Raw genomic sequence first — 13,184 nt, forward strand, 5'->3', positions numbered from 1 at the left:
ATCTGCAAATCAAATTGGTTATATACATTAGTTCTTAAATAAAAGTGCTGTTTACAAAGTTAAATTGAAAGGGACGATTTAATTACTCTATTTGTAAACATACCTAGACACGTGTCGTTCTGAGTTCTTGGCTGTGCTCTTCTGAGGAGGCGTTCATATAGGACCTGCATGCTGGCCTTGGCTAGTCATAAGGGTGCACACAGCACTAGTTACTATGCTGCTTCTACAATAAAACTTACTTGAATTTTCCAACTTGTTAACAATTGACAGTACTGATAGGGCAATTGGTTAATTAGCTTATTAGAGTTACAAATGATGTACATTCAAGTTTAAATTATTTTTTTAATATTTATATTATGCTAACAAATATTTCTTATTCCGCTATTATTTTGATGTTTTAGTTTTCATAGATTGAGAATTTTAGTCGGGGCAAGAGTCTCAAACCAGCCAGCTCAGCTCCCATTGTGCAAGGGTGGGAGTCAGGCTCAGACAGGCTAGTGACATGGTCAATCCAGACTCCACAAGTCCCAACTCATGTTTATGAACTTCTTTACAGTGGAGCTCTTTTAATCCAACCAATCTTTAATGCTACATCCTCACAACACAATGTACATCATTTATCTAGGAGAGAAGAGAAGGACAAAAGAGCAGAAAGGAATCTCAAGTATTATTTTAAAAGAGGGAAGAGTTTATATTAGTTTTTCAAAGCATAGTGCTTATGAAATTTAACTCTATGCTTATTTAAAACATTAAAAAATATTAAATAAAAAGAAATAAAATTTATTCTCTAATCAGGAACTACTTTATATTCCCTTATTAAAACTAGTGATCATAATGATGTTTAATAAATAAATAGTACATTCCACAATTTAATTTTATTAGAACAGTGTTGATGAGCTCGGAATGCAAAACATTTTCATTTTAAGTAGTTAACAGTACTTTTAGATATTCTCTAGAGGAGGTACTCAAGAGTAAACAAATCTACAATTGAGAGAAAGAAAACATAAATAGTAAGGTTTAAAGCCACACAGAGTCACTAATTTATTGAAGATGAGTCTTAATTTTAGCAAAGTCCCAGGAGACCATTACACGTTGTGCTGACTGGCTATACTTTTCAAGCACAATAAAAGCCATATTTTCCATTTTACCAATTAAATAATTCAATAAGTATAAGTAATATACTATAATTTTACTTTTAATATTTTTATTTCTAAAACTGAAGTGTGGGCTTACTTTCAAATTTTGTTTTGTAATATTTTAAAAGTAATTTGGAATAATGCTCATATTCCTTTAATAACTAACTCCCAAATTTAAATAAGGGCTTTTTTAATGTGAAATTTTATAAAATGTACTTATAAGCCCAAAGTTAGACAACATAAGTAAGAAATTTGAGATTCTAAGTAAATAAATTATTAAGCTAAAGTAGACTGATGAAGTGTAGCACTGTCTAAGCTATTTGACAAAAACTGTTTTTGTTTGGTTACCAGTTAAACACCTGGCCAACGAACATGTTTCTTGGTTGTTGAGAAATGCTTTTCCTCCCTGAAAACATGGCTTGTGTGTCTTTTCTTTTGTAAATGTGAATGTTAAATCTCCCTGAACACTGTATGCTGATGGGCAACTTCACACTGATCCTTCAGATCACTCCACACTGACAGACGGCTGCCATCTATCAGAACCCAAAGTCGCTGTGTGTTGCTGTGTGAGACTCTCTCCTGTGCACCCTAGCAAAATGCTGGTTTGTTACTACTGCTCCTGTGAGAGTTCTTTAAGACCTGTTCTTTCCCCTGCACCTGCAAGGGTGCCTGACAGCAACTGCTTTAAAATCCAGTGAAACTGTCCCTGTCCCTGTCCCTGCTGCTGCAGCTTCACATCTTTGGCTCTGGGCTGCTCTCACCCGCTCCTGATCTTCAGGTACAACAGCGATTCCCTTCAATCTCCTTAGCTGGAGGGTGCCATCTAGCTGGTGTTTACAGAAACAAAGTTTAAAACACGCCTTCAAATGTACACTCTCAACACAGAAAATGAAAAAAGGCCTCTCTTAATTCTAATACAGTATTTCACATGGACTCAATTATTTTTTTCTTTGTGAAAATGACATTATCACACAAAGTTTAATTTTTAATCTTATGCTGGTACTGAGGACACAACCAAGGGCTCACGTGTACCAGGCAAGCACTCTAGAAGTGAGTTATCGTCCAGCCTACCTTTACATTTGAGGTCACTGCTTTTCACAAACCCTCCCTTATGGCATACAGTGCCCTGCAACAGCACTGTGGGGTCAGAATTTTGTGGTCTAGTTGATAATTCTAACCAAATTTATAATTTCCTTGCAAAAACTATTTTGAGTATCAAGTTACACATTTAGGATCTAACTTTGTTTTTCACTAGAGAGAAAAGATGAGCTAAGTTAGCTCTACTTTATAGAGATGCATGCATTCCTAGCAGAGAACTGTGTTTCTGTCTGAGGCAGCAGCTTCCTGTACAGTCTTCCTGAGGACACAGGTACTCTGAACACTTGAAACAGCCAGAACAAAAGGGTACTTCAGAGAACAAAGACCAAAGCCTCCCTCTCTTTCCATACTACCACTTCATCTTCTTCCTAACTAAGGAAGCAGGTGAGCGTATTTCCCTCATGACTGTTATCCCTCAAGGTTCCAGAATCAGATCAACAGTTCACTTAGAGCTAGCTGTATTCTGTCTAGTGAAGACGGGTGAACAACTGACGTTCACCAAACCCAGCCTTCTAAGAAGCAGTACACTTGCCTAGCATTTTCTCATAACTGAACTGAAGTGAGGTTGCAAGGCTTTAAGATTTCTTGTAATGTTTTTCAAAAATTTCTTCCCTTATTTTTTATTTTCTGCACATGGATGTTTTGCCTGCATGAATGTATTCACCCCACAGGTGTGCATTGCCTGAATAGGCCAGAAGAGGTTAACAGACCTCTTGTGACTGGAGTTATAGTTGTGAAGCACAAGGTGGGTGTTGGAATTGAATTTGGATCCTTAGGAGGAACAGCCAATGCTGCTAATCAGCTAGCCATCTCTCCAGCCCCTCCACAGTGTCTTACAACTTCAGGCACACAAAACAAAACAAAACAAACAAAACTTCACTTTGTTTCAAATCCAAAAAATATTTAAGATAACAGTTACCACCTTAGAGAATGTATTGGTATTCTTAAATACTTTCCTTGAGGTACAAAGAAATACATGAAGAATGTATTTAAGTAAATGTAGTTAAGGAAATTTTCAAAAATTGTTAACATTTAAATAAATAATGATAAAACAACTCGTTCTGTCAAGAAAATTCAATGAAGTGTTTAAGAGCTAGTATCTGAAACCTGAAGTTTATAAACTGGCCGTGAAGCTGGGTGGTAGTGGCACAAACCTTTAATGCCAGCACTCAGGCGGGAGAGGCAGGTGGGTTTCAATGGGCTTGAGGACAGCCTGGTCTACAGAGTGAGTATGAAAACAACCAGAGCTATAGAGAAACCCTGTCTCGAAAAAACAAATGAACAATTAGATAAATAGAAAATAAACTGACCAGTAAACACCTGAGAAAAACTGAAGCTTAAGTAATTTTTGAAATGTTAAAATACTGAGCACTGCTCTCTTATTTCTTAAATTAATTTCAGAGGAGAGCCCGGGGTAATTACAGCCAACTATGTATAAAAGTGTCTAAGCGTCTGTACTGTGTAGGCTGCTGGCGTGTGCGTTTCACTTATCTTCCAAACACTGCAGAAAATCATATTTGCTCTTTAGTATACTTTTAAATTAACATATGACTTGCTATTTTAAAAATCTACTAAGACTCACTTCAATCTTAGCACCAAGAAATTATTGACCCACATTCTAAGAAAAAGTTTCAAATTTCGAGAAGTGATTATCAAAGGTAGAACAAGTCAGAACTGAGAGAAAAGTGAAGCATCAACTGCAGGAGAGCTGCGGCAAAGCTGGTCACGAGCAAGAGCAGTGGAGAGAATGACTAGGAGAGGTCTGGCCGCTTTAAACATACCCAGGTCTAGTTTCTGACAAGAGGGAATCTCTTCTGTTACCGTAATGAAGTAGCTGTGCAATCCCTTGAAGGCTAGCAGCAAAGTAGCACAAAGTGTATAATGAAAATGATAGGCGTGCTGTAGGAAGGGCTCTGCAATGAGGAAGGTACAGCCCTAGAAAGGAGCACATTTGGAATACAAAATGTTAGTAAGCAAACACCAAAACATGATACATTCGAAACCTTGAAAAACTAAGGAGAAACGCAAAACCACAACCAACCTATTGCCATTTAGTTACTCTAAAAGATGTAAGAAATTCATCAGTTCCTTGCTGCTCCTGTAAATGATTTAAATGTATAAAATGTAATCACAGCAATTCCAGCCATCACGGGTTGCTATAAACACACTGATGAAGTTCTGGCTTTGTTAAGATGAGGCTCCTTTACAGCTGTCTTAGAGACATTGCTTTTGGGCTTTAGCGGTATCTCTCCCTTCCTGTGCTACTTACTCTGAGCACCATTCTTGGTGCGTATTCCTAACAAGTTTGCTAAAGGAACATCAGGTGACTACAACAGGTTGATAAGGTCACTGGCTGTCAAAGAGCTCTGTTCACTAAATCTGGTAACATTTTGAAGTGAGAGGCTGATGTCTGTAATACATAATTGATTAGCCGATTGGTTATGATCTTACTTAACTAGATCTTTTAAGTTGCTGAACTCAAATAATTCATCAAAGTGATTACATTCACTCACAGATAAAATATTCAAAACATTTCTTTTAAAATATCGGAACTAAAATATGAGCAGTTTATACACATATTCAGTGCTTACATCTGGTGACAACTGTTTTGTGTAGTTAACACCAAAGACTACACTTTCCAGAGTAGGGATCGCTGAGTCTTTGCTCTGTGCTGGTGCACTTCTGTTTAACCACGTAGTCTTCACAGGGCGAGGGAAGCTGGGGAGAAGCAGCACACCGTTACTGTCTAACAGTCTACTGTCATGAGGATATTTACAAAAGAAAATACCACAAAATAAAAGCAAAGGTTTTACAACATTCTAAGTTCCATAGTATTCTTAAAGTTTCTTTTAATAATCTGAATTTATGACAAACAGTACAATGAACATTAAGGACTCTAGGGCTAGAGACTTGAGATCTCTAGTGTGGAGGACTCTAGTGTGGAGATCTTCAGTGTGGAGGACTGAACCAAGGACCTTACACATGCTTGGCAAGCACTGAGTCCACCAGGCAAGTGTGGCAGCAAATTCTGAGGGCAATTCTACAACTCACCTACTTAGCTGGTAAGTCACATTTTTATAAATAAATAAATAAATAAATAAATAAATAAATAAATAAATAAATAAATAAATATCACTTATGCACCACCCTAACAACTGTTACAATCAAATTTGTGTTAGAAATTATAGACAACACAGAAATTAATTTTTATAGGTAAAGTTATTGATTGGAGAGTTCCAAATACTGCCTACATTACCAAGGATTTCTAGTTTATGAGGTACAGAGAATGATTGTACCTTATACTGATGAAACATAATTTTTCTCCCTATAGAAGCATTCAGAAAAAAATAATTACCCAATGAATTTGTTATCTAAATTATTACATATTGTTTAACAATTTATTTTCACTTATTTTACTTATGTACATGTACAGGAAGAGGCATGTGCAAGAGTACAGATATTCCCAGAGGGGTCAATCAATCTCCCTGGAGCTGGAGTTACAGGTGACTATGAGTCATCTGATGAAGGGTCTGAGAATAAAATATGCGTCCTCTGAAAGGGTATTATGTACGCTTGTCCCTGAGCCATCTTTCTACCTCAATATTCCACAATTCCAAATTATTACTACGGCATAAAATTAAAAAGCAGTAACTTTGGTATGAAATAGAGGATCTAGGAAAGAAACAAAGAAACAAAGCTAAGAATACATTCATATCCTCTTTCACAAAATAATTACAGTACACACATGCATACTAAAACAAATTAAAAATTAAACCAAAGAGAGACTAAATAATGTTGCATGATTATTTCTGTATTACATTCTTTTACTTAATGAAGTAACTGAATTATAAAAATCACTCCTCGGTCCATATTTCTGTAATGAAAACATTATTGATAATAATGGTCCCATGTTCTTAAATTATGGTTTTTATTATATTAGCATAAAATGAAAAAATATATAATTATTTCACTACTTCAGTTTCTTTTGTCAGAGTATGTTTTCAGCATAAAACAAAAAGGTAATTTATCAATTAAGTAATAGAATCTTAGCTGAATTCACCTTATTAGTGGTTGGTGTAGTGCAACCAATGATGCGTGGACTGTAACTGACACCACAGAAAGGTGGAAGTAATCAAACATGATGTTGGCATGGTGATGAAGTCCTCTGTAGATACTGTAGTGCAGTTTCAATGTCCGACTGCTTATTAGTTGTAAGGCATTCAGATCATCTGCCCTACAGAAAGCAACGTATTTTCATGTAATTATGGGATATTTAGCAAAGGCTAATATTTGTAAATCAGCTAAAAAGATTCCTTAAAGTCTTCATTATCTCAGCTGACAATGAGAGGGATGTGCAAGCGTCAGTGTGATGCAGCAGTGTGGGAACAGCCAGATTCAACCCGTTTCCTAACAGTATATACTATGGGCTGCTTTAACCAACATGCCTATGAAAACACGTTCTTTTCCATAGCCCAATGATTAATATCCATTTTAAATTTTATTCAATGGAGAATACTGTTTCTTACAAGGTCAAATAAGTTCCCCAAAGTGTATCAAATTATTTTTACTGCACAAAATTTTAAGTGCGGCTTAAACACCTTGAACATTTATTAAATGTTTAGTGAGTCCCTATCTCATAATCAAACTACTTCTTATTCGGTAATGATATTGTTATTATTACATAGTCTATCATTACATTTACACACTCACAAACCCTGAAAAAAGGTCATAAAAATTTTATCCAGATAACCTTAAAACCCATGCATATATCATGCCAGCTACAGCTGCCGAGTTACCTACTTCCTTCAGCTTGCTCTCCCTAAGGATTACCTGACCTTGCTCTCCCTAAGGATTACCTGACCTTGCTCTCCCTAAGGATTACCATGACCTTGCTCTCCCTAAGGATTACCTGACCTTGCTCTCCCTAAGGATTACCATGACCTTGCTCTCCCTAAGGATTACCTGACCTTGCTCTCCCTAAGGATTACCATGACCTTGCTCTCCCAAGGATTACCTGACCTTGCTCTCCCTAAGGATTACCTGACCTTGCTCTCCCTAAGGATTACCTGACCTTGCTCTCCCTAAGGATTACCTGACCTTGCTCTCCCTAAGGAGTTACTGACTTGCTCTCCCTAAGGAGTTACTGACTTGCTTTCAGACTGTAAAGAGGAGCAACAGGCACTACAGCTGGGCTGTCCTGCGTGCTGTCAGGAGGACACTTAAGCAGAGCCTTCAGTACTGTGACTGCTTGGTACTACATAGGAGAAAGTATTATCAGTACCTGCTTAAAAGAAGAAAGGCTCTCAAAAATAACATCCTTGTTTCAAATGAATACAGGAGTGTGGACAAGTTCAGGGTAACAATATCTCAGAAATTAACAACGTCCCACCTAAAGAAGCTATAACTCATGCCATGAAAAATTCACCCATGACCAATGGAAGACAAGTTGGTTAAGTATTTTATGGTAGTGTTACTATAGCAACCATACAAATTTTCAGAGTCTACGGAAACTATTTTATCGCTTTTCACTTAATCTGATCTCACTATCCGGCATGGGCATGGAAGAGTAGTCCCTACCTTCTCCACAGTCTTTCCCTGAACAACAGACACACACTTTAGACTAGGAAGGAAGATAAGAGGTTCCAAAGAGAAAATGGGATACACCTAAATAAAGTCAGGAGTTAGCTACAGATGTTCACACGTCCGAACAGCCGGCCTACTTACGAATAGTCTCCGTCTGTGAAATGTAGATCCAAAGATAACAAAAAACTTATTTCTTCGAGTGTTTCTTCAATCTAAAGAGAAATTTATAAGATACTTAATATTTGTAAATGATAAAAATAGGCTCTGAAATTTCACAGTAAGTAGATATGAAGAGACATTTACCTTTCGTTCATCCAACAACATTTTAACTTTGAAGATCATGACATCATTTAAAACAACTTCTTCATTTTTATATAGGATCTGAAATGTTTTACTACAAACCAGAGCATCATGAACTGAAGCTGGGAAGGCTAATGTCATGCCTAAAACAGATGAGAAATACAACTGAGAGGCGAAAGAGGAATACTACAAGACATTAAACACGAATTAAAGTACTATAATTTGATATCACTGCTTTATAGAAGTGTTAAACGTATTCCTAAAAACTTACTAATTTCTGAGAAAAGTATGTAAGTATACCATAATCACTATGAGAATTCCTGTATAGACTTTTCTTTACTTGAAAGGCAAGTGAGGAAATATGAGTAGGTATTTTAGGGTGAATTGATCTAACAGAGAAAAGGGTCAATTAGACTTCCATTGCTGAAGTACAGAGAAATGCAGCTGGCTCTTGGCCTTTGTTACTGGGACAGAAGACTCCAAATGTGTATCCTCAGATTTTTTATGTTAGCTAAGGAGGACCCAGAATGGGGTTACCGTGCCATGAAAATAAGCCATGTGACTAGAGAACTGACTTTCCCCACTGGGAATAAGGTTACTATCTAGGCAGGGGGAAAGACTGGGGATTTGAATTTATGTTGGGGATAATCCAATCTTGTGCTCACTTAGTAACCATCAATAAAACTCTAGACACAGAACTTTGGGTGAGCATCTCTAGTTTATAATACTGTAAATTCCTATCTAGATTGGTTGGACATGTGAGTGATGGCAACACACCCTGGTTTTATGGGAAACATAAACAGTGGAAGCTTATACATAGGGCTTTACATGTTCTACACATTTCTTATATTTTTTTCTCATTAAAGTTATTTTAGTGAGTCTCAAAATTCTGGAATAGACACTTGGTCAAATTGTTTCCATTAAAAAGTACTGATTTTGATAAATGAAAACTCACACACACACACACACACACACACACACACACACACACACACACACACACACACGGTCCACAAAACATTCCTTCCTTCTGAAGGCTTTACGATGCACTGCTCTCATTAATCAGTCTTTTATTATTAAACTTAAATAATAAGCCAACTGAGACTAACAGTTCGGAGACCGTTCTTCCACCACTGATTGGGATGGAGGCGCTAGGGACAATGCTCATTTAGCCTTCTGGGCAGACTCGGTGATGATAGTCTGGGTCACGTGAAGGGATGACCAAAGATAAAGCTATGGAGCACAGGAACAAGATTTCTGCAAGAGAAATTATGTGGTATGCTGACAGGTTCCTCACCATCACAGGCTAGCACAGCAGTCATGCTTCATGAGAAACGGCCCTGGGCTGGCAAGATGGCTCAGTGGTCAAAGCCTTTGTTGCACAAGCCTGACAACTTGAGTTCCATCCTTGGGGCCCAAGGTGGAAGAGAGTTAACTCCTGCAAGTTGTCCTCTGACCCCCGCACATGTGCCGTGGCATGTGAGGGATTGCATGGACATACAAACTTGCAAATAACTTACTACTGAAAGTAGTTTTCACAATATATTTCCAACTTTTCTGTAAGTTTGAATATCTCAGAATATACAAAACTGAAAGTTCAAAAATTCCATTCTGAATATTTAAGACTGAGATGGGGGTAGAAATTTCCCTTAATACAATATAGATTCTGTGCAAAGCCCACAGACAATAATTAGAATGTGTTTCCTCAGGAAGCAAAGGCTTTTCCTATTGCTCTTCCCATGGATTCTGTTTCTTTCTCACACGGGCTCTTCCCTCCCACATGTTCCTTTGCATGTGAGTATTTGTTGGGACAGTGTGGTAAGGACCAGGATGTACAAGAGCTCAAGTTGCACAGAGGTGTCTTTCTCAGTCGTTTTTTACCTTATGTTTAGGGACAGGGCCTCTGACTGGCCCTAGGATTCAGCTAGACTGTTTGCCGAGAGCCCTGGGAATGCTCTGGACTTTCTCCCTTGTGCTAAGATGCAGCAAGGGCTGGGCTGGCCATCTTTTATGTGGGTTCTAAGATCCACACTCAGGACTTCATGCTCAAATGGTGTGTACTTCTCCAAGTGAGGCCCTTCCTACACTTTGCCACCAGGACTGGGACATCCTTGTTTCTTAGCTTCCAGATACCATCTCCCTTTAGAATCACCACTATCAAGAACGCTGAGTTTCCTGTCGTTAGACTATATATCATGCCCACCATCTCATTCATTCTTGCAGATTCATCAAGCCTCTAATTTTCTTTTTAAAATTTAATCAATTTACTTTACATCCCAACCGTAGTTTCCCCTCCCCGTCCTTCCCAGTCCTTCCCCCAAGTTCCTAATTTCTTAAAGATTTTATTTTTTAATTCAGAATTATTCCTCCCAGAACTAACTACCTTCTATATTACTGCTGATGAATAGCCAAGCAGGTAAGCCCCACGCCCCCAAATTTCTGGGTATTTTTCCTCTCCCTGTACTCCTGCCCTACAGCCCTCCTTAGCTCCTCCCTCTTGTGGCCATCTCCTAGACTTTTCACTCCTGACTGCAATCCCTCTGCTGCAGGGTAGGTTTAAACTGACTCCCTGTTACAGCCCCAGCCTTTGCCCAGCTTCCTTCCCTAGGTGGAACGGCCTAACAGCCTTGGGTACATTAGGACTGATACTGTGGCTCCAGTTCTTCTTCTGGCTTCTCCATTTTCTTTCAAATGCCCATTTTACATTCTGATTCATCACAATCACACCCTCTTATGTTCATACATACTAAGTGAATCCAGAAATAATAGCAGGAGCCAAGAATACCCATGTCTTTCAAGGCTAACATAAAAGGACTCAATGAGACTCTCAAAACACAAAAAGAAACCAACCATCAAACATTCTATCACACACACACACACACACACACACACACACACACACACACACGCACACACACACACACACGCACACACACACACACCGTGTGAATATTTACTAGTTTTGTTTGGTGTAATTGCTTGTATGTGCTCTCCGCCTAACCCACACAAGTGAGATGTGCCTGGGGAACAATATACAACTCTTCGGTCTGGCTATGCTGTACAGACATGACCACTTATCTCAAGTAGGCCCTGAGCACTGCCTGCCAATCACGTTGACTTCTGAACTGGCTTGTAACTCATGTTTCTAGGTGACACTGTCACAATGCATTGTCTCTCCCCAATCCTGGCCTTCTATGGTAACTCTGGTTCTTGTAATGATACAGTCACCATTGTCATTGTCACCTGCAAATTTCTGCAAGCTCTACTACTGCATCTACCTATAGACGATCCTAGACAAAATCATTGTTTCTGTTCCCTTTTCTGGTGCACAGCTCAGTTCTTGGCATTTAGTATGTTTATTTAATTCATGTCCCCTCCTTCTTCTCTCTCCAGCCTATTTTGTTACTGCCAGAATTTTAGATGGTCCACTGAGTCTCACTTCTTGGTGTCCATACCCTTGTATAATTTCTTCCCACAAAGTAATCAGGATTAATGTTTGTGAATAAAGCAAAAGTAATGGTGTAATTTATGTAAACACAGCAGAAGTAATTGATTTTAACTTGTGAGAGACGAGAGCCAGAGGCATGGGGCTAAATTCCTGACACACAGAAACTGATAATGTGGTGTTTAAAACTAAGTTGGGTGGCAAATTTTTACACAGCAAGAACTAATTAACATTCCATCTAGTCTCTGACCCATACAACTGCACATCAAGACCAATGAATTCTGCACTGTTAAATCCAATGGGAAACATTCAAATCTCAGCTACTTGTCAGCATCTGTCACAGTTACAATTTGTCTCAGTCCTGAACACTTCTTAATGTGCCTTTCTAGATAATACACTCTTGAGGTGTTCTTCTGAGAAAGTATTCCACTCACAGGTTAAGCAATTAAACTACTAGTTTGGTGGCTGCTCACAGAAGACACAAGACAAGAGAATTTATAATTCCCAGCAGAGACAGTGGCTGCACATCAGTTATCTCCCTTTCCTAAGGCCCTAGGAGTGATGGGAACACCAGCTAAGTGAAGGTCACACATACCGAGTGTTTGGCTGTCTCACCCTTTACCAGTAGTTATATGTAAACCTGTCTAATCTTGCATCAGCAGGAGACATACTCACGTTCAGCAAACTAGACAGTAAAAAATTTTACCTAATGCCTCAAATTAAGACTTTATAGCTCCCAAAGTTGTCCACAAGCATTTCTTTAAGTCTATAATAGGCTTTCCTAGTATCTGTGCTCAAAACATGTACAGAAACAAGAAGAATGAAAAGGAATGTTCAACAATGTACAAAGTCAAATATTAAGATTCTTCACAATCCCTGACATTAGGTCTCTGACTAATCCAATAAAATACATCTCCAGGAAACTGGAATGAGAGCTCATGGGCAAAGTGCTTACGATGCGAGCATCAAGACTCGATTCTGAATTCTTAGTTTCCACATAAAAAAACCAGGCATGGCAGTAGTTAGCTCTTTGTGGGACAGAGACAGAAGGATACCCAGAACACCTGCGGGTTAGCAAGGCAAGCTGAGTCAGGAAGTTTCTGGTTCAGGGAGTGATGCAGCTTTTTTTTTCTTTTTTTTTGGGGGGGGTCTTTATTTGTTTGATTGTTTTAAAAATTGGATCGGAAGGGAGAGAAAATGAGGAAAGCATCCCCTGGCAACCTCTGCCCTACAAAATGCACACTACAGCTATAAATACTACCAAGAATTCCTTAGCAAGTAGTTTGTCAATTTCAAAGGAATCTCAAACGACTCTGTGAGTGTTGTTGTTAGAAAGGAAATGGACGAAACACAACCTTTTCACCAGTAAAGAGAACATCAGTTAAAGTTTTTCATAAACTTTTATTAGGTTTTAAAGTTCTCTACAATTTGAGGTGGGAAGATTTTTATGACAAATGGACACTAACTTGTTATATATTTTTTTCTTTTCTAAAATTTGATTTTTAAATTAGCATTTTAATCCTACATATTTGTGGGGTATTGTGTAGTAGCGTATAAACAATGTAAGCAGTGGTCGAATCATCATTCATTCAGTCACCTCTACTCCTGTGTCATTCTTTTTA

General features: G+C 38.3%; 1 protein-coding gene across 8 annotated transcripts in view; it reads right to left on the bottom strand.

The window, feature by feature from the left end:
- Positions 1-13,184, bottom strand: part of Fam135a (family with sequence similarity 135, member A) — an 80,893-nt gene that overhangs the window by 41,350 nt on the left and 26,359 nt on the right. For 5 of the 8 annotated variants that reach the window (NM_001393818.1, XM_087567040.1, XM_087567039.1 and 2 more), the window contains 6 exon segments: positions 104-181; positions 4,016-4,169; positions 4,826-4,952; positions 6,295-6,468; positions 7,959-8,029; positions 8,121-8,260. In NM_001393818.1, coding sequence (NP_001380747.1) covers positions 104-181; positions 4,016-4,169; positions 4,826-4,952; positions 6,295-6,468; positions 7,959-8,029; positions 8,121-8,260 — 744 coding nt within the window. 8 annotated transcript variants of the gene reach the window in all.

Source organism: Rattus norvegicus, chromosome 9 (genome assembly GCF_021556685.1).
Source record: "Rattus norvegicus strain SHRSP/BbbUtx chromosome 9, alternate assembly SHRSP_T2T, whole genome shotgun sequence".
Lineage (NCBI taxonomy): Eukaryota > Metazoa > Chordata > Mammalia > Rodentia > Muridae > Rattus > Rattus norvegicus.